Source organism: Passer domesticus, chromosome 18 (genome assembly GCF_036417665.1).
Source record: "Passer domesticus isolate bPasDom1 chromosome 18, bPasDom1.hap1, whole genome shotgun sequence".
In the NCBI taxonomy this organism is placed as follows: Eukaryota; Metazoa; Chordata; class Aves; order Passeriformes; family Passeridae; genus Passer; species Passer domesticus.
In genome coordinates, this window is record NC_087491.1 from 4,557,252 (window position 1) to 4,581,472 (window position 24,221).

The window sequence follows — 24,221 nt, forward strand, 5'->3', positions numbered from 1 at the left end:
TCAGCTCCCAATCAGCCCCCCAATTTCCAGTTAGTGCTAACGAGAGCTTTGCTGAGCTACTCAGCCTGAGTGCTGCAGGGTGTCAGTTTTGAACAACTGCCCCAGCCTGGGGAAAAGCCCAGCTTCCCTCCCCTTCCATCTCCCCCTCTGGAATGCAGCCACAGGGATGGAGGAGCCACAAGCCTCTGCTCCAGATTTTAGGGGTCTAAGCATTCATAATGACCTCCACACAGTGGTTTCACTCTGTCCTTGTCCTCATCCTCTGAGAGGAGCATTCCTGGCACAATGGAATGCTCCGTGTGGGATATCCCAGGGAGCTGGAGCTGGTTCACCTCTGGAACCACCACCTGCCTCCAGCCCTGGGAGGAGAAGGCACCTCTGGCTGGCAGCAGCTTTGCTAGGAGGTGGTGGAGAGGAAAACCAAAACCCCCAGGGATATCAATCCCTTTATCCCAACACTGAGGGTTGGGCAGGAGGATGGGACAAAGGGAATGCCAAAACAATCAGGGATTCCCAGTGCTCTGGTCAGACACACAGCACCTGATTATTGCAGTCTCCAGCTGATCTCTGCCCTGCAGGACTCATCTGGAGCCCCAGCATTCCCAGGAGGTGCTGGTGACACTCAGACAGTGGCTGGCACCATCAAACACTGGCACAATGCCATCCTTCAAGCATTCCTTGATGGAATCACTCATCCCATGGCAGGGCCTGCCCAGCCCCACCCTGCTTGGTTTTGGTGGAAGTTTGTGGCCACAGGTCTCCTCACAGAGAGCAGCAGGCACAAGTTCTCCAAGGACTTTTCCTGGGGAAGGCAGTGAGAAGCTCAGAGAAGAAGAGAAAACAATTCTTATCTCCATTCCCTGCTCCTGTTGTTTGGCACATGTGGAATGCGTTATGGAAATTGTTTACCCAAAGTGATTTGTTAGTTGGATTCTGCTGAGGGTTGTTTGGATTCCTTGGCCAGTTGGGTCAAAGCTGTGTCCTGGCTGTCTCAGACACTCACAGGTTTTTCTTTAGTATTTTTTAGTATGGTATCTCTCTAGTATGTAATTTAGTATAGTATTGGTGTAATAGAGTATAGATTAATAGAGAATAAAGAAGCTTTCAGCCTTCTGAAATCATGGAGTCAGAGCACATTATTCCCTACACTGGGGTCACCCTGCAATGACAGAAGTTCACTCACCAAGCCATGGGCCAGGTGGCCTGCTCTGGTGTCACTGAGTTTGGTCACAAAGCCAGACAGATCTGTGTCCCACAGTCTGGGTGCCTGGGACAAACTCCCCCTGGGAATGCTGCAGCATCCTCTGCTGGGTAAGAGCCATTCCCACAGGGATGCAGCTCTGGGGTGGGTTCACAGCTGCAGGTCCCACCCTTTGCTCTCTGGGCTGTGCTGACCCTGTGATTTCCTCCTGGCCAGGGAATGATTCCACAGCCTGGAGCCTGCAGTTCCCTCAGCCTGCTCCCAGCCAGTGGCTCTGGGGTGACACAGGGGTTCCTGGGGCTCCCCCACAGCCTGGGTGAGCATTTCTCACACACAGTCCAAGTGCACTGACCCCCTGAACTGCAGCATGGGGCTCTGCACACCCTAGGCCATGAGGAAAATTCTCCCCTATCCTAAGGATGTGTGCTGGGACGTGAGCAGCCTGTGAGAGAGCTGGGGCTGCTCAGCCTGGACAAGAGGAGGCTCTGCAGAAACCTTGTTGTGCCATTTCACTGCTTGGAGAGTGCTGTGAAAGATGGGGACAGATTTTTTAACAGGGCTTGTCATGATAACACAAATGGGAATGGTTTTAAACTAAGAGAGGGTCAGTTTAGATCAGATAGAAGGAAGATGTATTTTAGAACAAGGGTGGGCAGGCCCTGGCACAGGGTGCCCAGAGAAGCTGTGGCTGCCCCTGGGAACATCCAAGGCCAGCTTGGACAGGGCTCTGAGCACCTTGGTCTAGCTGAAGATGTCCCTGCTCACTGCAGGGCAGTTGAATTAGATGGGCTTAAAGGTCCCTTCCACCCAAACCATTCCATGATTTTCCACTGGTGTTTAGCCAGGGTGCCCATGCAGCACAGCAGCAGGCAGGCAGGGAGGGCAGTGTGGGATCTGCCAGGCTCAGCTCTGCTGCTCCCTCCAAAACCCCATCCCTGAGGTGTCTGTGGCACTCGGGTGCTGGGTCTGGCTCAAGCTGAGCCTTGTGTGCACTGCAGCACCGAGGGCTGGGGGAAGGAGCTGCTCTGTGCAGAGGCACGGAGCAGCAGCAGAGCTGGGTGACAGGAGTGGCCATGCAGGAGCAGCCCGTCCCTCCCCTGCCCACCCCCCTGCCCCAGCCCTACCTCCATCAGGTCTATGAGCCACAGGAGCCGCTCCTGGGGTGTGCCAGGGGAGAGCAGAGGGGAACAAGCACAAAAGTGAAAAGGTGCCATCAGGGAGGGTGCAGAACAAAGCAGCGAGCTGAGCAAACCCCGCAGGGCACTGCCCCTGTCCCCAAACCCAGCCCCAGAACCCACCCCCAGCTGCAGCCAGGGAGGGCTGGAGGGAGCCCCTCCTGCCAGGGTGCTGGGGAGGGAACAGCAGCAGGGGCTGAGGGATCAGTTTGGGAGCCCTGCCCACATCTCTCCTGCTATCCAGGCTCCCATCCACCACCAGCTGGTGCTCTCTGCTTGGCAGCTGTTCCAGCAAATGGGCACAACCATGGCAGTGGCAGCACTCCCATCACCCTGGATGGGATCATCTCCATTCCGTGGAGCAGGGCGTGCTCTCCCACCCCTGGGGACAGGTGCCACATGGCCAGGGAGGCCCTGCAGGGCACAAGGGAGCTCTTGAAGGAAGCTCTGCCCACTCCCTTCCCTGTGCCACAGCAGCACCCTGGTGTCCCTCCCCGAGCTCTGGGCTCGTGTGCCAGGTGGGGCTGGGCCCCTGGTCACACACTGGCCCAGGCAGGCAGGTTTGGAACGTGTTGTGGAGCACGAGGCACACCTGGAGCACGTGGCACAGCCCCAGGCATGGGCACAGCATGAGAGCAGGGTGTTACACTCAGCACACAATCCTGGCAAACCTGTGCCAGTTCTCAGAAAAAAATTCCCAGCAGCTCCTTGGAGAGCAGAGCAAAACTCACTTTGTTTATGCAGATCCAGAAAGATCTCTCACTGAAACCCTCCTGACCTGAGCAGGTGGCTTTCCTGTGGGCACTTGTGGATTTAACAGGACAAAAGCACAGCTCTGATGCTCTGACACTCTCTGAGGTCTCTCACAGGCAGGCAGAGCCCCAGCAAAGCCCCCTCCCCTCTCCCCCACGGGCTGTGCTGGGTGGACCCTCCCCAGCCCCATCCCACCACCGTGGGCTGCTTTCCTCGCTGAGCACAGAGCCCATTGTTCCTCCTTCTTTCCATGAAGGGTTTAATTTCCAAGGTTACTAATGCATTTGTGATGAAAGGCATTTTATGGCGAGGAAATTAATTTGGGGGCTGTGTGCCTGCACAGTCTGAGGCGATTACAGTAACTTAATTAGACGGTGCGTGCGACAGGGGCCTGGCAGAGACGTGGGAGTGCTGCTGCTGCGTGCTGAGAGTGGGTGGCAATGGGATGCAGCTGCCTGGTCACTGTGGCTCCCACTGGGATGGGGAGCAGGCAGCCAGCATCTTTGGGAGGTGATTTTGGAGCTGGTGAACAGCAGCAGGCATGGCAATGGGCAAGGCTGGGATTTCTGTGGGGATGCAGCTCCAGTGGATTCCTGGGAGCAAGGGAGGCTCTGTCCCTCACTGGGATGAAGGTGATGCCTCAGGTTTTAGCTTTTCTATTTTACAGGTTCTGTGCTGCTTTAGTGTCTGGGTCTGAGCTTCTTATAGGGGATGGTGACCTCTCTGCACAGAGCAGGGAGACAAAACAATTCCTGCTCTAGCTGGGCACCAAGGACAAATGATCCAAATCTCAGGCCCAGGAGCACAAACAACGTGGGCTGGAGAGAGAAAAAGCCAGGCAGGATGGGACTGCATGGGCTAAAGGTGGAATTGGACAATGAACTGCAATCTGCAAATGGAGCAGAGCTGATCCCAGGGAGAGACCCCAGGAGCGCTCGTGCATTTTGGGACCATTTTGGTTCATCCTGGGTGCAGCCCTGGCTGGGCTCTTGTGCTGCCCAAGGTGGATCCATGGAGGAGATCCTTTGAATAAATCCCTGCTTTATTCTGTAGCTCTGTCCAGTCTCTGTTCTAGGGCAGCCTGCACAAGGCACCAAAGGGACAGGCATCCCTCAAGCAGGGGACAGCAGCACCCAGCACCTCATGGCATCACCTACAAATCACCCAGAGTGCACAGAAAAACAACAGCTCTGGGAACCCACGGGGGAAGCTGGGCAGGGCTCGCTGTGGGCTGAAATGGCTTTACAGCACTCAGGGAGAGCAGCTGGCTGTGGGATTGCCAGGAGGAGCTGCTGAGAGGAAGGGGATTGGCAGGAGGGACGTACCCGGGCCGAGCTGACGGTGGTGGCAGTGAAGTGGCTGCTGGAGGACGAGACGGTGTCGCTATAGGACATCATGGAGTAGGAGTCGGCGCTGGGCCCCGCGGGCTGCCGGGCCTTCATGGACTCGATCTCCCTCTTCAGCACCAGGTTGTCGAAGCGGTCCAGGTCTTGTGGGGAGATCACCCCCCTCACCTCGGAGAGCAGCGAGAACTGGCCAGGCACACAGAGCCAGAGCCAGGTTGGAGCACAGTCACATTCCTGGGAAGCTGGAGGTCTCCCTCCCACCATGGTCAGCAGTGGCAATGGCAGGTGAAGGAGGAGGTTTGGTCCTAAACGTGACCAGAAGCTCCTCTGCCACTGAATACCTGCATCCCCCAGAATGGCCCTGGCTCAGGGTGCCCAGAGCAGCTGTGGGTCCCCCTGGATCCCTGGCAGTGCCCAAGGCCAGGCTGACAGGGCTGGGAGCACCCTGGGCTAGTGGAAGGTGTTCCTGCCATGGCAGGAGTGGAATGAGGTGATTTTTAAGGTCCCTTCCAACACAAACCAGGGTGGAATTCTGCACTGGTTCTACAATAATGTGTATTTGTCTCCCATACCCTCCCTCTTTCCCTGAGCAGATCACCTTGGCTGCACGGGGCCACACGGTGACAATGTCCACAGCGTGGCAGTGACTCTGCTCAGCCCACCAGCCCCAGAAGTGTCCCTGCCCTGGTGAGGGCCTCACCTTGGCGTGTGTGTTGAGCAGCTCGAAGAGGGCCATGACCAGAGCATCCACGGAGATGTTGCCCTCCTTGTACTCGTCCAGGTAGTAGCCCATGGTGGCCCGCTCCTGCTCGTTGAGCAGGTGCCGTGCCTGCTCCTCCAGCATGACCCGGGTCTGGTTCACCATGGTGCTCAGGGTCACCTGCGAGCCGGCCAGCCCCCGGTAGAACACGGGCTGCAGGGCACAGGGGACAGGCTGGGTGGCAGGGGGAAGGAGGGCAGAGCTCTGCTGAGCCAGCTGGGCTGAGCAGGCTGGACCAAGCAGTGCCCCTGCTCTGGGCTCTGCCACCAGCCCTCCTGCCTGGGTACCAGCACTGCCTGGGGGGAGCTGGGAGTCAGGCTGGAAGGGAATGACAGCATGAAGGTACCCCCAGGTACCCCCATCAGCCTTTCAGTGTCACCACTTGTTTGGGTAAGTCCAGAGCCAGGATCAGAGGAGCTGAGCTTTGCTCTCTGCACAGGGACACAAGCCAGGGGATGGCTGGAGCTGAACCAGGGCTGGAGCTCAGGGCAAGGCTCTTCCCCCAGAGGTGCTGGCACTGCCCAGGCTCCCCAGGGAATGGGCACGGCCCCGAGGCTGCCAGAGCTCCAGGAGCCTTTGGACAGCGCTGCCAGGGATGCCCAGGGTGGGGTTGGTGGGGGGTCTGGGCAGGGACAGGAGCTGGGCTCGGTGATCCTTGGGATCCCTTCCAGTTCAGGATATTCTGTGGTTCTCTGATTCTCTCAGTCCATGCAGCACCAGCTGAGTTTCCCATCCCTTTTCAGCAAGTGGAGATCCTATCCCCCAGCCAGGCACTGATTTAATCCCAGGCTGTGCTCCTCCCTGGCAGAACTGGGGGAACTGGGACCACAGGAGACAGGCCAGCTCCCCATCCTGTGGAAAAGGCACATTTGCCCCCACTGCCAGCTTGAAACAGACCCTAGTGAAGAAAGAGCCACTGGCAACCAAAGGAGCCCCAGGGAGAGACAAGCCTGGCTGCAGATTAAAGGCTTTTTCCCTTGGAGAGGGATTTCTGAGGGGAGGTCCTTAGTGTTTCCTCCTAGGCAGAGCTGGCATAGGGATATGGAACCAGACAAGACCCTGACTATCCCAGAGACAGGGAGAGTTGAGGCTGGGGAACATGTTTTGCCAGCAAAGAGTACAAAGCTGTTATCAGTGAGAGCCACCTGTGAAACCTCCCTGCTTAATTTCCATTTAAAAGCAATGTGCTTTGCAAGGAGGTGTGGAGGAGATGCTGGCACAGAGCTGCAGGCACAGCACGGGCGAGTCCCTGTGCCTGGTGAGCTGGGCAGGGCTGGCTCAGCTCTGCCTCGGGCTGGGACAGACCCCTGCAGCTGCCAGGGCCCACAGACAGCCACCATGAGGCCAGTCATGGTCACCTCTGCAGGGTGCAGGGTCCCCACAGTCCTTGTCCATGGGTGATCATTGCCCCTTGCCCATTAAGAGGGCACCAGATGTGCTTAGAAGTGGCACAGGAGAGGGGACACCACTGTGTCACTGTAGAACACAGCTGCCAACACAGCAAGGGGAGGAGAAAAGCCATTAAAATCCCAAACCAGCATCCCTGCTGTAACCAGGAGCATGGGCCCTCCCTCCCACGGAAAATAAACCACAAGTGCAGTGATAATTTCACAAGGCATCAGGAATGTCTTACCCTGGCTGCCACGTCCATAGCATGGTCACCCACTGCCCTGCGAGGAGGGAGAAGATCAGTTAGCACTGAGTGCCTGTCACTTGTCACCTGGCACAGCACCTGGCACCTTCTCTCCTCTCTGGAGAGCCAAAAGCTTCTGGCAGGGGAGAAGGGAAGGGACTGTGGATGTGACAAGTTGGTCAGAGAGTGAAACAGATAACTTTCCCTGGCATCATTCTGGGAAAAGCTGTGAGAAGCTTGGAGAAAAGAATTAAAACAATTCTTAAGTCTCTGCAGCTGGTGTTTGTGAACATGTGGAACGTGTTCTAGGTGATGTTTATGGAAAGATGGTGTTGGTCCTAATTAACCAATTGGGTGACAGGTGTTATTAGAACCAAGCAGGTTCTGGGTGAACCATGTTGCTTATAAAAACATCAAGTTTTGTAATAAAGGAGCTTTTATGGCTTCTGAAAATGCATGGAGTTGTGTCACCTTCATTCCCATTCCTGACTCAACGGTGACATCGGACAGCACAACATTGTCCACACCTGCTCACCCTGCAGGCCAGAGATGCTTCCCTGACACAGGAGCCAGACCCCAGAATGGGGAGCTCCATGGACAGCCTGGGGGTCCCCATCCTCCCAGGGGCTCTGAGCTGACAGACCCCCTGAAAAGCCCCTGTCTTAGGCTGGAAATGGGGCTATCTATTCCATCCCCATCTGTCAGAGCTGGGGCTGTTCTCCTCTGTTCATGGGGCAGTTTTTTCTTTCTCTCTCCCACAGCCAATCCTCCCTCCAGCAGATCTCTGCTGTCCATGGCCACTGAGTGTCCCTGCATGGCTGATCAAATTCCAGCATCCCATGGGGAGATGCTCCGCCCAGGGCAGGAGCCAAGCATTCCTACCTGGATACAATCTGAGCCTGGAACAGCACAGCAGCCTTTGCCCACTGCATTCCCAGAGGAGCAGCTTTCTCCTGCCCTGCATTCCCAGAGGGAGAGCAGGCCCATCTCCAGCATCCCTGGAGCTGCAGAGGAAAACTCCCCCCTTGTGCAGGATCCCTGCTCCAGCAGAAGCACAGCTGGCACTGCAGGAGGGCTGAGCCCCCATGGGATGGGACTGTGCCACCACCCTGACACACAGGGGTCAGGGCATGTCCTGACTCTGCCAGTAGTGTTTTGTTATTGTTTGTGCTATTACATTTGTATTTTTTAGTTTTCCTAGTAAAGAACTGTTACTCCTATTCCCATATCTTTGCTGAGAGCCCCTTAATTTCCAAATTACAATAATTCAGAGGGAGGGGGTTTGCATTTTCCATTTCAGGGGAAGCTCCTGCTCTCCCTAGCAGACACCAGCACAGCCCCAGGCCCGTACCCTGCTGAGCTGAGCAGGGTCTCCCCGAGCTGGGAGCTGCTGATCCAGCGGGTCTCGTCCACGGTGGTGCGGGCGTGGGGCAGGCGCCCGATGTCCTTCACCGTCATCATCAGGTGACGCGAGGACTTGAGCAGCTTCACGGCCTCGTCGTGGGGGATGCTCAGGAAGCTCCGGCCATTCACCTCCAGGATCTGGTCTCCCACCTGTGGAATGAGGCTGGACTGAGCCTGGCATGTCCTTGCAGCTCTCCTGTTGGGATTTACACTTTCCTGTCCCAGCAGGGAGGTGCTGCCCAGTCTAAGCCAGCTCCAGACTGGGATGCAGCAGCTGGAGGGACCAGGGGCAAGGCTGCTGGATGGAGATCATCCCTTGAGCTGGCAGCTAGCAAGGCTGGAGGGGCCTGCTCAGGATCCCAGCTCAGACTGGTCTGCCCAGTCTCCTCCACCAACTCCCAAGAGCATCCAGGCTTCCAGCCCAGTCCCTGCTGCTGTTCTGGGAGGCCAGGGACCATCTGTGGAGGCCCCAGCCCTCAGATCTCTGCAAGCAGCAGGCAGGGTCTCACCACAGCCTCCAGCACCCTGCAAACTGCAGCATCTGGGACAGCTGCATTCCATCTCTCCTCTCCCATTTCCTCCCCTAAGAGATTTCATTCTCTGGGCAAGGCCTTTGCTGGAACCAGGTGTTACTGTCATATTTTCTGTAAAATTTTTTGTGCTAGGATTTCTCTCCTGGGAAGCTAAGAAGCCTCAGAGGAAAAAAAAAAAAAAAAAACCCCAAAAAAACCCAACAATATTATTTCATTTGCTTCTCCTGTGTTTTGCTGCTTTAGAATGTAATAAGTGATTGTTTCATTGGTTTCATGTGAATTGTTTTTACTTATTAGCCAATCACAGCCAAGCGGTGTAGAGGCTCTGGAAAGAGTCACATGTTTTTCTTTAGTATCTTTCAGCCTTCTGTCTGTATACTTTCTGTATTCTTTAGTATAGTTTTAGTACAGCATAATGAATATAATATAATATAATAAATATAATATAATAAATATAATATAATAAATATAATATAATATAATATAATATAATATAATATAATATAATATAATATAATATAATATAATATAATATAATATAATATAATATAATATAATATAATATATATCCTTCTAAAAACATAGAGTCAAATTCATAATTTCCTTCCTTTGTCTAGGAACCCCACAAATGCAAGAACCAGGAGCTTCCCTGACAGCCTGGCCTTGTTTGAGACACAGCACCCATCTGGTGTTTCACCCTTCATCCCAGGTCCTCTTCCTCTGTGCACCCAGGGCATCCAGGGCTGCTCTTCCTCATTCCCATATCACAATTCACCCTGTTCCTGATAAACCACATTTTTGAAACTGCCCTTTCCCATATTTGCTTAACCACAGGCCTCAGCTCAGCTCTACCAAAACACAGCATGGATTTTCTTCTCTGCCTGGCCAGCAAGGAGACACAGGGAGAGAAAAGTTCCAGAGAAGTGAAACAAATGATCAGATGAAGGTGCCTGTGAAAGGACAGATGGAAGAGATTAGGCCAGTTAAATTTAGAGAGGAGATCATGTGGGGGGCTGGATGGAGCTATACAAAATAAGGCTGGCAATAATGAGAAGCCAGAGAAGGGCTCCTGCTTGTCCTTCCCTCTGCTCAAAGGACAGAGGAGCTTCAGGGAGGCTGGGAGGATGCTGGGAGTGGGGCTGAGGGGAAGAAGGACCTGCAGCAAGAGCATCATGGGGTCATTTGGGTTGGAAAAGACCTTTAGGATCATTGAGTCCAGAAGCAGCAGAGCTCAGCCCCATGTTCAGTTCCATCCAGGGACCCTGAGTGGATTTGCCTCATTCTTCACCGTAAAGTTCAGTGGTTTGTGTTGGAAGTGACCTAAAACATCCCAGAAGTGGGAAGGGAGGGATCCCAGGGGAAGGCAAGTGACACAAATGACCCCGACCATGGGGCTCCCCAAATATCTGAGGTTCCCTTTGAGCTCTGTCAGCTTTAAATCCACTGTCAGAAAATTGCTGGCTACCTGTGGATTCTTTGCTTCTTTGCTGCCAGGGTCAGGATTAAATCACAAGATGATATTTCTTGTTCAGACTCAGATGTTTATTAGCTCTTATCTATGTCACAGTCTCACAAACCCTGAGTTCTACAGCACTTCACTCTAACAGACTAAAAATGGAGCCAAATCTCTCTCTCTACAAGGCCTTTTAAGGATAAACTGTCCAATTAAGAAATGACACCTAAGTTATTTTTACTTTTAACCCAATAACCAACCACCCATGCCCACAATGTGGACTTTTTTATCCAATTACACAAAACCACCCAAACCCATGGAGAAGAAGGGGAAGAAGGATCAGCCTCCACCCTAAAACCTCCGTCTTGCTTTATCTGTATCACTATACTCTAAACCCTTAAACTCTCAGTTTTCCACCCTGTGATATCACACGCTTCTGTTCAAACTCCACACCCACAATCCCAGTTCTGTCATTCCATTCTGGAAGCTTCCCCACATCCTCAGGTCACTGCAGTGTTCTCCTGGGGCTCAGTGCCTGTCAGCACAGAAACTCTGAAATTCTCAGCAGCCAGGGCTCCAACAGCTACCAATGGAACAGGGGAGGGGAATTATGCCAGGGCCTGAAGTGCCAAGAGAAATACCCACTCAGGTGCACAAATATCATCTCCCAGGCCTTTCTGATCCATCAGGAGTCCCCTGGAGTGCATTTTGCTGCACAAACAAGGAGCACCGAGTTCACTGCAGCACCAAAACAATAAAAATCCAAATTTGATTAGGCAGTTTTATTGCAATTATGAATCTTTAATGGTTTTCCATAGCAGGGATGAAATTTTCATGATTTTTTTTTTGGTTCAGGACAGTTACACAGGTTTAATAATCTTTAATTTCTCCCTTTAAGAGTGAACCAAGAGGAGCCATGCTCTTGTAACATCAGGGAGACCAGAGGGGCCCTGGATTTTTTGCTAATTAACATAGATAATAATTATATTTTCCCCCCAGTGTCAAGGACAAGTGGAAAAGTAACAAAAAATCTGCAGTGATGCAAAAGAACCATCGACTAAAACAAAAACTGACCCTGAGAAACGATTTGCTGTATTCACAGCTCCAAACTGGCACAGAATAAAAGAAGCAATAATAAGACACAAACACACAAGAGCAAAAGTTATAATAAAACACTGGAAAATGATTGCCCTGGATATTTCAGGAACTACTTTTCAGTTGTGCTCAGCTAATGGTGGGTGGATACCCAGGATGTGCTGAATGCTTGAACACCTCTGAAAATGTGGATTACTCTCATTTCCTAGGGAAAATTGTAGCCTGAAATGCAGGGGCTGAACACAACACGCAAAAAGTGACAGACCATGAGAAAAAGAGAGTTTGGAAATTACACCTCGATGACAGCCCTGGCTCCTTCTCCTTCTGGAGACAGTGGGGAAGGGGAGGTGCAGTCAAGGGAAACGTAATGGGCTTCAGACAAGGGTTCTGAGCAGCAGAAATAATCAGAATCTGCTCTGAAAACTATCTTAAAAGTAATCAGAATTTGCTCTGAAAAATTATCTTAAAAATAATCAGAATTTGCTCTTGGAGAAACCCAATCACACAGACAGAAAAACGGGTAAGTGATTTTAAATGTGAGTTAAGGTTAAAAGACACCAAAACTGAGCTGGGAATAACAGGGCCAAGGGGTTGATGCCAAATGTGTTGGCACTGGCACCAGTCCTGTTTAATGCCACTAAAGTGCCAGCAGAGAGGCTAAATGACACTGGCGATAGCACTAAGGTAAAAGGAGCCTCTCTCCAGCACAAATAATTACCAAATGCCCTTAAGAAATTAAAGATATGGGCAAGAAATGCATGGATCAATTTGGAATTGACCAAATGAACGCTTGCAGTAAATAAAGAAGTGCTCAGCTTCTCCAGGAGAGAAATGGGGCAGGGCAGGTGATCCAGATGATCCTTGTGGGAAGGGTCCAGGACAGACCTGGGAGCAGGACTGTGGCATTCCCACTCTCTGGAAAAATCCCTTCACCCAGGAAATTTCTCTTGAGAAGCTGAGAAGCCTCAGAGGAAAAGGAAAACAATTCTTATCTCATGTGCTTCTCCTGTGTTGTGCTCATGTGGAATGTGTTTGGAGATTGTTCACCCACAGGTGATTGTTTCATTGGGTTCTGCTGTGAGTTGTTTTCACTCTTTGGCCAATCAGGACCAAGCTGTGTCAGGGCTCTGGAGAGAGTCACCAGTTTTCATTATTATCTTTTTAGCCTTCTGTAAGTATCCTTTCTGTATTCTTTAGTACAGTTTAGTATAGCATTCTTGAATATAATATAGCATCATAAAGTAATAAATTAGCCTTCTGAGAACATGGAGTCAGGTTCATCATTCCTGCCTTCACTGGGGCAATCCCAGCAAATCCAGTATAGGACAGGGAATGAGGGGGCCATGGCTCTCTGAAAACGGCTCCTGTACCCAAACACTGCAGCCCAAAGAGGGGAGATGCAAGCCCAGGGAGGGAAGGGGCTCCCTGGGGGTGGCAGTGGTTGTGGCACTCATGGGGGGAGGTTTTTGGTGGCTTCCCAGGAGAGGAGATTTCTGTCCCTGTCAAGGTGACACCACTGGAAGGACCAGGAGAAACGTCACATCTTGGGTACCAAAACCACAACCTCCCGAGTGACTTTGTCACTTTGCAGCTCATTCCCACACTCCGAGGGAGCTCCAAAGTTTTTACTTCATCTTCTCTTTTTCCAGGATATTTATCTGTGTCCAGACCTCAAAGCTCACTGCAGCTTCCAAGGGGTGGCTTTGGCATGGGGGGCTCGAGGGAGTTTGCAGATGACACTAAATGTGTTCAGGGAAGGGAACGGAGCTGGGAAGGGGCTGGAGCCCCAGGAGAGGCTGAGGGAGCTGGGAAGGGGCTCAGCCTGGAGAAAAGGAGGCTCAGGGGGGACCTTGTGGCTCTACACAGCTCCTGACAGGAGGGGACAGCTGAGGGGTCGGGCTGTGCTCCAGGGAACAGGGACAGGAGAAGAGGGAATGGCTCAGGCTGGGCCAGGGCAGGCTCAGGGTGGATGTTTAAGAAATAAATCTTCACCAAAAGGGCTGAAGGGACTCCAAAGTCCCCATCCCTTGAAGGATTTAAAAGCCATGTGGATGTGGCCCTTGGGGACCTGGGTCAGTGGTGGCCTTGCAGTGCTGGAGGAATGGTTGGACACGGTGATCTTGGAGATCTTCTTCAGCCTAAATTACTCTTTGTTCTATGACAGCCAGTGCTGAGGTAAAATCATTCAGCTCTTCCTATTTACAGTCTCCCTTTCCCTCTCCTCTCATATCTGGATAAATATGGATGGTGATTCTCACCCCAGCCCTCGTTCTGGGAACTCAATATTGAGTTGTTTGCTCAGAGCCAGCTCCCTGGAATCTGCTATTTCTGATTTAAAGGTCAAGGAGAGCAAACAAAAATGGCTTAAGGAGGAAAAAGAACCCAAATCTTGACAAAACACAGCACCAGGAAAAATGAGCAAGGAAGAAATGAGGGCCAGCAGAGCCAGGAACAGCATCAGGAGCTCAGCTCGTGCCAGGCACCACTGGGACAGCAGGAAGGAGGCAGGAAGGACAGGAGCTGAAAGCAAACGAGGCTGACTCACCTCCCTCCTCTGCTAACCCCCACTTTTTCACTCTCAGAACTTCCTCAGAGGCAGCAGATTTTCAAGCATGCCCGAAGAACACATTGTCAGAAGTTTCATGAATGCATAAACATCAGGAAGGCCAAGGCCAAGCCTATGAATATTGAGTTATTGACTGAGTGCAGAGCTCCAGCCTGGTTTTGGCTGCAATTCTGCCTGCAGGACAGCAGCACCTGAACCAGCACCAGCAGGGCTGCAGCTCCTCTGGGATCCTCGTCTCAGGACCTTGGTCCTTGTTTCTGGAGCTGGCAAAAGTTTCTGGGCCTCAGAGAATTTTCCTTGGTTTTGCCTGGCTTTCAATAGTTTTTGTTTGTCCTTCCATCAACATTTAAGGGAAGTGTAAAATTATTTATTTTCGTTATTATTTAAAGAGTCTGAAATTCTAATTTGGTGCCATAGATACAAGGAGGTAAAAATGAAATGTCTGACAAAATTACAGATTGGTTTGGGTTAAAAGGAACCTTAAAGCTCATCCAGTGCCACCCCTGCCATGGCAGGGACACCTCCCACTGTCCCAAGCTGCTCCCAGCCCTGTCCAGCCTGGCCTTGGGCACTGCCAGGGATCCAGGGGCAGCTGCAGCTGCTCTGGGCACCCTGTGCCAGGGCCTGCCCACCCTCCCAGGGAAGGATTTCTGCCTCATCTCTCATCTAAACATGACATCAGAATCAGCTCAATTCTGGCAACAGCCTCAGTGAAAGCAGCAAAGCCCATAGAAGGATCCACTCCTGGGAAGCCAACAGGAACCCTCCCATCAACCCAGCCAGGCTGTATTGAGCCCACATTGAGAAATCCCACAATATTTCCATTGTAGAGAGCAACAAACTACCTGGAAATCACATTTATCTGTGAATACCACATTTATCCACTAGTTCTTGCTTCCTTGTGGCATCACATCCCTTCCACCACCCCCTGGAGCTGCAATCTACACCCGACCATGTCTAACAGCAGGACATAAAGGCCTTTTTTACCTCCAAACCTCCAGGCAGCACTGGATTTACAGCCTGTAGCACACACAAATCAGGGGGGGAAGCAGCTGTGAGCACCTGAAATCACAGCAAGCCTGACATCCAGCACAGCATGAGCCTGCTGGACACACAAATCACTGCCTGGAGAGCAGAGCAGGAGGGGGAGATCTCCAGAATCAACAAGCAGAGGCTCAGGTGAGCAAACAACAGTGGCAGGACCTGGGGGCACAGGGCAGGGAGCTGGCACTGCTCTGGGTGCTGAGTGTGGTTATTTCCTGGCATTCCAAGCAGGCATGGAGGGATTCAGGCAGGAGTTCTGCCTTTGACACCTGTGACACCTCCTCTGCTGAGCTCACTGCCAGGGGGATGCAGAAGAAAGAAAAGCAGAGATTTTCCCTGTGCAGCAAACCCAGGGAACAGAAAAAAAAAACACCAAGGAAAACAATGCAGCTTCTTCTTTCTCATCCTGTATTTAAACTTTCAGGCTTCTGGGGTTTAGGGGATGGATCCTGATCCTGGCACAGGGGACAAACGTGCTGGTGTCACCTATGGCAGGCAGTCCCTCCCCTTCCACCTCTACAAACAAATTGTCCTGTGCCTCTTCTTGTGCCTGTCTCAAAATCCTGTGCCCCAGAGCACTGCCCCTCTTGCTGATGAAGCCACCAACATCCCTGGGGCACAGCTGGGACCAGCCAGGGGTGTGGGCAGAGGTGCCAGCCTGCACCCTGGGGCTCTGCAGGGAGCTGGCAGCAGCATTTCTGCAGCCTGGGCTGCACTCTGCCATCTCCAGGATGCCCCTACAGCTCCCTGTGCCATCCCCAGTGATCCCCTCAGGGCCCATTTCCCTGCTGGGCACTTGAGAGAGATTCATTAAACTGATCCAAACCTCCAAGTGCAGCATTTTGATTCTGTGACACAGGGAAACAGGAGCTCAGCAGTGGCTCCATGACCCCTAAAATCTCCTTGGCTCAAAGGGAACTGTGGTGGCCTCAGAGCCACAACAATTCAAGGGACAGGATCGTGTCTGTCCCAGCCCTGCCCACCACACTGTCCCCAGCCTTGACAGACTGAAGTGACCTCATGGGGCTCTGAGCAAAGCTGAGGCTTAGCCCTGAACAGCCAAGGGCTGAGCAATGGGGAAATCACAGACTCACAGAACCTTTGTAAGGCTGTGTTTGAGGGTCCCAGGACGAGGGAAGAGATGAGAATCTTGATTCTATGTTTCAGAATGTTGATTTTTTATATTATGATATTATATTTAAATACTACACTAAAATTATACTAAAAAGAATATAGAGAAAGGATCTATCAGAAGCTAGAAAAGAAAGTAAAGAAGTTAATAACAAAATCTTGTGACTACTCACAGCCTCAACGCAAGTAGCTGTCATTGGTCATCAAGTGAAAACAATTTCATATGTTAAGTAAACAATCCTCCAAATCACATTCTAAAACAATAAAACGTGGAGAAGCTGAAGCTCCCCATCTTCTCAAGAGAAAAAAATCCTAACAAAAAGATTTTTCATAAAATATGTTGGTGACACCCTTGAGGGTAGAGAAGACTTTTAGGGTCAGTGAGTCCAAGAAATGTCTCACTGCACAAACCCAGAGGGGATGAGAGCAGAGAACCTCTCAAAAAAAAAAAAAAACAAACCCAAAAAAAACCAACAAAAAAACCCCCAAAACAACAACAACAACAACAAAACAACAATAAAAAACAAAACACAAACCAACCCCCCCCCAAAAAAAACCCAACAAAAAATCAAACAAACAAAAAAAACCCACAAAAAAAAAAAAGAAAACAAAACAAAAAACCAAAACCCCAAAAAAACCCTCCCAAAACCCAGAGGACTGAGAGGACATTTTAGGGTTTAACATCTCAACTGACATAAGGAATAGGAAAGAACTGACCCCCAGAGCCCATGAGATTGCACTGCAGGAAGTGACTGGAGGCCCTTGCAAGGAATTGGGTCATTTAGAGGGAAAAACACACCAGAAAAGCAACTGTGGCTGCAGTAAAATGATCCAGCCTGAGGAGGCTGAGTGTCAAACGTGCCCCATTCCTGCCTGGCACAGAGACACATCCAACTGCTCCCTTTCCAGCTTGTTCCACTGGTGAGCACACACAGTGCTAACCCCAAATGTCCCTTCCAGGACCAGGCAAGGGGGTCAGAGAAGGGAGCACGCTGGGATCTGCAGGGCAGGCTGGAGCAGCTCAGAGCAATGGGTGTGCATGTGAGGGGGTGAGAGAGGTGTAGATCTCCCTTCACAAGAGCCCTGCTGCCAGCTGTGCCCAGGGCAGCCTCAGAAGGGCCCAGCCCAACCCCAGAGCATCCCTCAGGACCCTGTTGGAGAGTGGGTGCACCAAGGTCACTGAGCCAACCTGTGCATCAGCCCTGCTCTATTGCTGCCTAATGATTTTTGCATTTTTTCTTTTCTAAATTCTCCATATTCTTTACACACATATTTGGAACTCTGTAGCCTATTGCTGCATTCCTACTTGGTTTTCCCAGTGCTTTTCCCTACCTTTTCCCTAGGCAGAAAGACAAAAGACATTCCAAAGCCCCTATCCCATCTTGGTTCTCCCTGGGAACCAAGGCAAAAAACCCCAACTCTTTGAGATTCATTTTCATCAACAAAGTTCAGTTCCATCTGAGGGGGGAGGATTCAGAAGGGGCTTGAACTGTGGGGAGATTGCATCACCACTTGTGCTCCTAATTGGTGATTTTGTCAATTATGATAATTTGCTAAATTTATAAAAACTGTGTTCACGCCCTGGGGAGGCTTTTGTGGACATTTTCCACATTAGCCCCTGGAGGCCTCCAATAAAGAGCAGCTTTTCCATCACCTCCTGTACTACCATCATCTCAAAGTGTGTTTCATTTCTAGGTTCTTGAGGCATCACTGCCCAGGGTGATCCTGCTGGTTAACTCAGGATGATCCTGGGGCTGCCAGGAGGAGCCAGCACACCCCAGCTGAGAGCTGGCCCCTAAAATGTGCCCTGCAGGCAGCTGGGAGCACCTGGGGCACAGCACACCCAGGAGCTTTGGGTGCAGGAGAGGGCACAGGGCCAGGATCTTCAATGGAAAACTCTTCCCTGCCAGCCCAGGGAGGTGTGATGCCTTGGAGTGCTACCCAGAACAGAGGCTAGAGCAGATAAAGACAATAAAAGTATTTATTAAAGGCCTCCAACAGCTACACCTTGGGCAGCCAAAGCCTCCCAGAGGCTGCACCCAAGCTGGACAATGGTCATGAGTTTTTCAGACAGGTATAAGTTCAATCCATTTACAGGGGTTAATTCTCCAATTACAGCTTCAGGTAATGAAGTGATTTACCCCCAGTTTGCTCCTCCCAACTCACTTTTGTTTGTATTTTTTGGGGCCTGAGGCAGTGAGGTGTCCTTGAGTTTCAGGCCTGGAGGAATTGTTGTGTCTGACCAAAATGTGGAGACAGTTAATTAACACTTCATATGGAGTTTAGAGTTATGCACTCTAAATGCAGGGTTTGAAAAATATAAAGGATAAATGTGAAGGCATCAGGTGAGAGGGACTTTCTGATGAGGAGCCTGTGGGAGAAGAGAGGGCTGAGAGGAGATCCCATCAATCCATAAAATACCTCCAAGGGGTGTCAGAGGATGGTGCCAGACTCTGTTCAGTGACAGGATGAGGAGCAATGGCCATAAACTAAACCACAACAAGTTCCACATCAACATGAGGAAGAAATTCTTCCCCTGAGGGTGGCAGAGCTCTGGAAGAGCTGCCCAGGGATGAGGTGGAGTCTCCTTCTCTGGAGACTTCCCATCCCCACCTGGACACGTTCCTGGTCACCTGCCACCCTCTCTGGGATCACTCTCACCTTCAAGCCAGTGCTCTCTGCCTCGGAGCCCTTGTCCACACCCGTGATGTAGATGCCCAGGGAATATTCTGCCCCGCCTCGGATCATGAGGCCCAGGGATTTCCCTTCATTCAGGACCAGATTCACCTGCAGGGGAACAGGGAGAGACATTGATGTGGTGTCCAAGTGCTTCCCAAAGCAGAGTTCAGCCCCAGAGCTGGGCTGGAGAGCAGCTCCTGTGGGATTGAGGAGGCAGTGGGAACCAGCAGGAAAAGCTCTGGAGGCTGAGAGGTTCAGCTGCATGAGGAGCAGCATGCGTGGGTGGATTTTCAGCCACAAATCAGCTGATCCACAGCAGTTTTCCACTCTCTCCTCTTACAGGTGTATCCTGGTGTAGAGACCTGAGAACAACCCCCAAAACCCCAGAAGCACCAGTGAGGTAGAGCCAGGAAGCACTGGCTGTGAATTCCCCCTCTGGCATTGCTGCCTGAGCAAACAGAGCCATGATCCCCTGTTGGATTTGCTGGGAATGCCCCAATGAAGGCAGGAATGATGAGTCTGACTCCATGTTCTCAGAAGGCTAATTTATTACTTTATGATACTGTATTATATTAAAGAATACTATACTAAACTGTATTAAAGAATACAGAAAGGGTACTTGCAGAAGGCCAAAAAGATAATAATGAAAACTTGTGACTCTCTCCAGAGTCCTGACACAGCTTGGCCCTGATTGGCCAAAGAGTGAAAACAACTCACAGCAGAACCCAATGAAACAATCACCTGTGGGTAAACAATCTCCAAACACATTCCACATGAGCACAACACAGGAGAAGCAAATGAGATAAGAATTGTTTTCCTTTTCTCTGAGGCTTCTCCGCTTCCCAGGAGAAAAATCCTGGGTGAAGGGATTTTTTCAGAGAATGTGAATGCCACAATCCCTCTCCACCCAGCCTGGCACGAGCCCCGCTCCAGCCTCTGCCCTTCCCTGCAGAGCTGACTGTGCAGGGCCACTGCAGGCACTCCCCACAGCACAAACCCCTCAGGGATAATCACGTGCCTGATTATCTCCAATTAACAACACCATGACAACCTAGATCCAGCACATATTGCAGAGGCCATTTCATATTTCCCACAACCTGCCAGGCAGCACCTGGGCAGATGTTGTCCCCACCAAATGCTGATTTGCAAACCCAGCTTCCAGCTGCCTTCATCCACCCTCTCCTCCTCACAGGGCCTGCCAATATCTGGGTGTTCAGATGGGAATTTGGAGTGCAGAGCAATCCTGTGCTCAGCTCCCTCAATGACTCTCCATTTAAATTGGCCTTTGTTCACTCTCTGCATGGCACTTTTTAAATGAGTAACTGCAGGGTTATTTTTTTGCTTTGCTCCCAAGTTTTGAGTCACTTCTGGAGAAAAGCAGACAGCAGGAATGAAAACAAATAAGAAAAGCCAAAATGTGTTTCACACTGATAGAAACCACCAGAAACAAGCTGTTTGTGAAGGGCTTTTATATTTAAACCCCTTCACTGCAGTCAAACCAAAATCTTGCACATTTACCTGGATGGAAAAATAATTCCCAGCCTCAAGTCAGTAATTAATCCATCTTTCTAGAGGACACGGCATCACAGAGGGAATTCAGGCCAGCCTTATAGTGGCTGGTATTGAAAACCCATTTTCTGTCTTGGTGATAGAAACACAGAAATCAGCAGAGGAACACAAATCCACCTAAGGCTCCGAATTTTTGATTTAGAGAAATGGATGCAAAGCTGGAATAAGATTTGTAAAACATCAACTACCTGTACCAGCATCCTTCTGTGAAAAACCTGATGTTCCCTGGGTTTCCTTTCTCTGCTTTAAAGGGCAGAAAGTGCTGGAAACAATTTTAGCATGGAAAGATTATAAAGGAATTAGAGAGACCTTCATGCTCCAGGCTGGAGAGATGAGCTGGGCACTAAACCCACCCAAAGGAGCAGCTGCCTGTCACATCCAAGGGCACTTTGGTTTTCTCTTCACAGGGAAACCTTGCTCTGGACCACACAACACTTGGCTGAGTGTATTTGAAAATCAGGAAAAGATTCAACTTTTCTGAAGTGCTGTTACCTCCCCATCTGTTTGATGGTGTTCAGGATTTCCCTGCTGTGAGTTTTCCACCCTACCATGGCTGTGCCTCTCAGAAAAATCCTCCAGTTTGGGAAAAAAATACAAGTAGGAGAAATGTAGCAAGGTGCTTGGAATCACAGATCACATCAGAACAGACTGGGAATGCCAAAATTCCCTCTGAAAGTCCCTGAGTGACTGTTTCTGTGTGCTGGGGTTAGCTCCAGGAGGGGCAGCTCTGCAGGCAGACATTTCCATTTCCCTTTAACTCTATCCTGGTAAGCTGAGAAGCTGCTCCCTCACCTGGGGAGAGCATCAGATGGAGTAAGAGATACCCCCTGTCCCTCTGCTCAGGAGGTGCTGCCACGTGAGATGCTCTGCTGTGTCTGACCAAAACGTGGAGACAATTAACTAACACTTCATATGGAGTTTAGAGTCATGCTCTAATGCAGTGCAGGGTTTGAAAAATATAAAGGTGAAAATCTGAAGGCATCAGGTGAGAGGGACTTTCTGATGAGGAGCCTGTGGGAGAAGAGAGGCCTGAGAGGGGATCCCATCAATCCATATAAATTCCTCCAAGGGGTGTCAGAGCATGGTCTGCCCTGCACTGAGCAAACCTGCACTTCCAGAGGCAGGAAAGGCACGGATACAGAAATCCTGGAGCCACAAAAAAACATCAAACCCGAGCTGTGTGTGCAAACCTGCTGGCAGCCCAGCAAGCTGGGTAGCTCAGGACTTAATTGCATCTCTTAATCAGCTAATAGCTGCAGCTCCCTGAATGAAGCCTGCAGCAGGAGCTGCCAGGAACAGCGTGGCAGAGAGCAGGGAGCAGCCAGCTCAGGGACTCACTGCGGATTTTGGGAATGGCTGGGGAAGGGACACAGTGCTGGCACAGTGAGGTCTGCCTGGGGAGGGAAGGTGAAGCCTTTAGGATTGTCTAAAAACAGAGGCCAGACAGAATTAAGGCAATAAAAAGCAGGTATATTTATTGAAGGGCATTCAGGTACATTTCAGGCAGGCAAAGCCCCCCAGGGCCTACACCCAAAATGGATGAGGGGTCACGGGTTTCACACTTGTATAAGTTTGGTCCATTTGCATATTGGGGGTTAATCTGCCAATTACAGCTTTAGCTAATGAAGTCGTTACCCCAAGTTTTCTCCCCCAACTCACTTTTGTTCATACCTCTGGGGCCTGAGGCAGTGAGGTGTCCTTGATTGCCAGGCCTGGAGAGGAATTGTTGTGTCTGCCCAAAATGGGGAAGCAGCAGCTCACACTGTGTGTGGAGTGTGGAGTTATCCACTAAAGAACTGCAGGGTTACAAATATATGGAATATATAAAAGCTCAAACCCGAAGGCACCAAAGGAGCAGTGCAGGGATAGGCTGATGCCAGGATGAAGCAAAGGCTGGGCCACTCCATGCCAAGGGTTTGAGGACCACAGGGGACAATTTGCACTCTCCTTCCCAAGGGTCTGTGTCTCCAGTGATGGCACAGTCGGGGTGGTGACAGCAGGGGTGGCCCTGCCCTGCTGGCTGTCCCATTGCCACACTCCTGCCAGCCTGGCCCCCAGCCCACACACGGCTCTGGGGTGACACTGCAGCACAAGCCCAGCTGTGTCCAAGGAGGGAGCTAAAGCTGTGACCAGGCTGATGTTCCCAGTGTTCCCAGTTGTCCTGGCTTGTAAAGTAGGCATGTATTCTATTTTGCCATCTGTTGGGGGTTGGGCAGTTTTTTCTTATCTCTTTCAAGAACAATGACACTGCCAGGAAGATAATCTCCTGCTAATGGGCTATATGGTGTCCTGGCCTGTAAAATAGGCATGTATTCTTTTTTTGCCATCTGTTGGGGGTTGGGCAGTTTTTCTTATCTCTTTCAAGAACAATGACACTGCCAGGAAGATAATCTCCTGCTGATGGGCTATTGAATCACTCACTGTGGCTGGTAAGATTAGTTACATCATCCCATTGGGAGATGCTCCACCCAGAGGGAGGAGCCAAGCATCCCTGACACCATAAAACAAGCATTTCTGAGACCACAGACAGCCTTCTTCGCTGGATTTCCGAGAGGAATCAGGAACCAAGGCCCAGCTGCTCCTTCGCCGCATTTTCAGAAAGGATCTACACCCTTCTGCAGATCGCCGCTCCAGGAGGAGCAGCCACCTTTTGGCTGGACTGCTATCAGCACCCTGACTTCTCAGGGTGTCAGGTTTTTTTTCTCACTTTGCCAGTGGTTGTTTTGCTTGTACTAAATTACATTGTTATTTAGTTTTTTTCTTCCTAGTAAAGAACTGTTATTCCCATTCCCATATCTTTGCCTGAGAGCCCTTTTTAATTCTGAAGTTGTGATAATTCGGAGGGAGGGGGTTTACCTTCTCCATTTCACAGGAGGCTTTTGCCTTCCTTCACAGGCTCCTGTCTTTTCAAACCAAGACACCAGTGGTGATCCAGGGCCCCTCTGGGAACACACCCTCAGCACAGCATTCCCTGGGCCAAGCCCCTCTGCTCGGGCTCTTCCACTCAGGCTGGCACTTGTGTGATTAACACTCCAGTGCCAAGGCTTGGCCCAGAAAGGGCATTTTGGTGCCATTTCCACTTTATGCTTCTACTCTCCCCCTTGGCTGAATCCCCCTCAAGGAGAGCTGGGATCACCCTGAGCTCCTAAATTCAGACTGTGCTGACACCATCCTAAACCAGGCAGCAAACAAGGGCAGCTGTTCTGTGGGGGAAACTGAGGACATCCCAGATAACAGAATGGTTTGGTCTGGAAAGAACCTTAAAGCCCATCCAGTGCCACCCCTGCCATGGGCAGGGACACCTCCCACTGTCCCAGGCTGCTCCCAGCCCTGTCCAGCCTGGCCTTGGGCACTGCCAGGGATCCAGGGGCAGCCACAGCTGCTCTGGGCACCCTGTGCCAGGGCCTGCCCACCCTCCCAGGGAAGCCTTTCTCTCCAGTATCCCATCTAATTCTATCTTCCTTCAGCTTAAAGCTGTTCCCTGTGTCCTGTCATTCCATGTCCTTGTCCCCAGTCCCTCTCCAGCTCTCCTGGGGCCCCATTAGGTCCTGGAGGCACAGTGACACCCTCCACACCTTGCCAGGCATCCCACAGCCCATCACTGCCCAGAGCCCACCTCCTTCCCTGTGCCATCCCCAGGCTGTGCCCAGCCCCAGGTGACTCCTGCGTGCATCACACAGAACCATTAGGAAGTCCAAGGTCACAGTTTTAATTTCTGTTTCAAGGCTGAAACATCTGCCATCTCCTGTAGCAGGAAATTAAGGAAAAAAAAAAATAAATGCCATCATCAGGGAGGCACTTGCTCTGAGCTGATTCCTGCACAGGATTGCTTCTGTCTGGCTTTATGGAATTACCTGTTGACAGATTCAATTTTGCCAT

At 51.0% G+C, this 24,221-nt stretch overlaps 1 protein-coding gene across 1 annotated transcript in view; it reads right to left on the minus strand.

The window, feature by feature from the left end:
• WHRN (whirlin) overlaps window positions 1-24,221 on the minus strand; it is a 54,075-nt gene that overhangs the window by 7,585 nt on the left and 22,269 nt on the right. Inside the window, 6 exon segments of the mRNA XM_064393939.1 lie at window positions 2,326-2,358; window positions 4,455-4,661; window positions 5,176-5,388; window positions 6,869-6,905; window positions 8,220-8,422; window positions 18,756-18,881. Coding sequence (XP_064250009.1) covers window positions 2,326-2,358; window positions 4,455-4,661; window positions 5,176-5,388; window positions 6,869-6,905; window positions 8,220-8,422; window positions 18,756-18,881 — 819 coding nt within the window.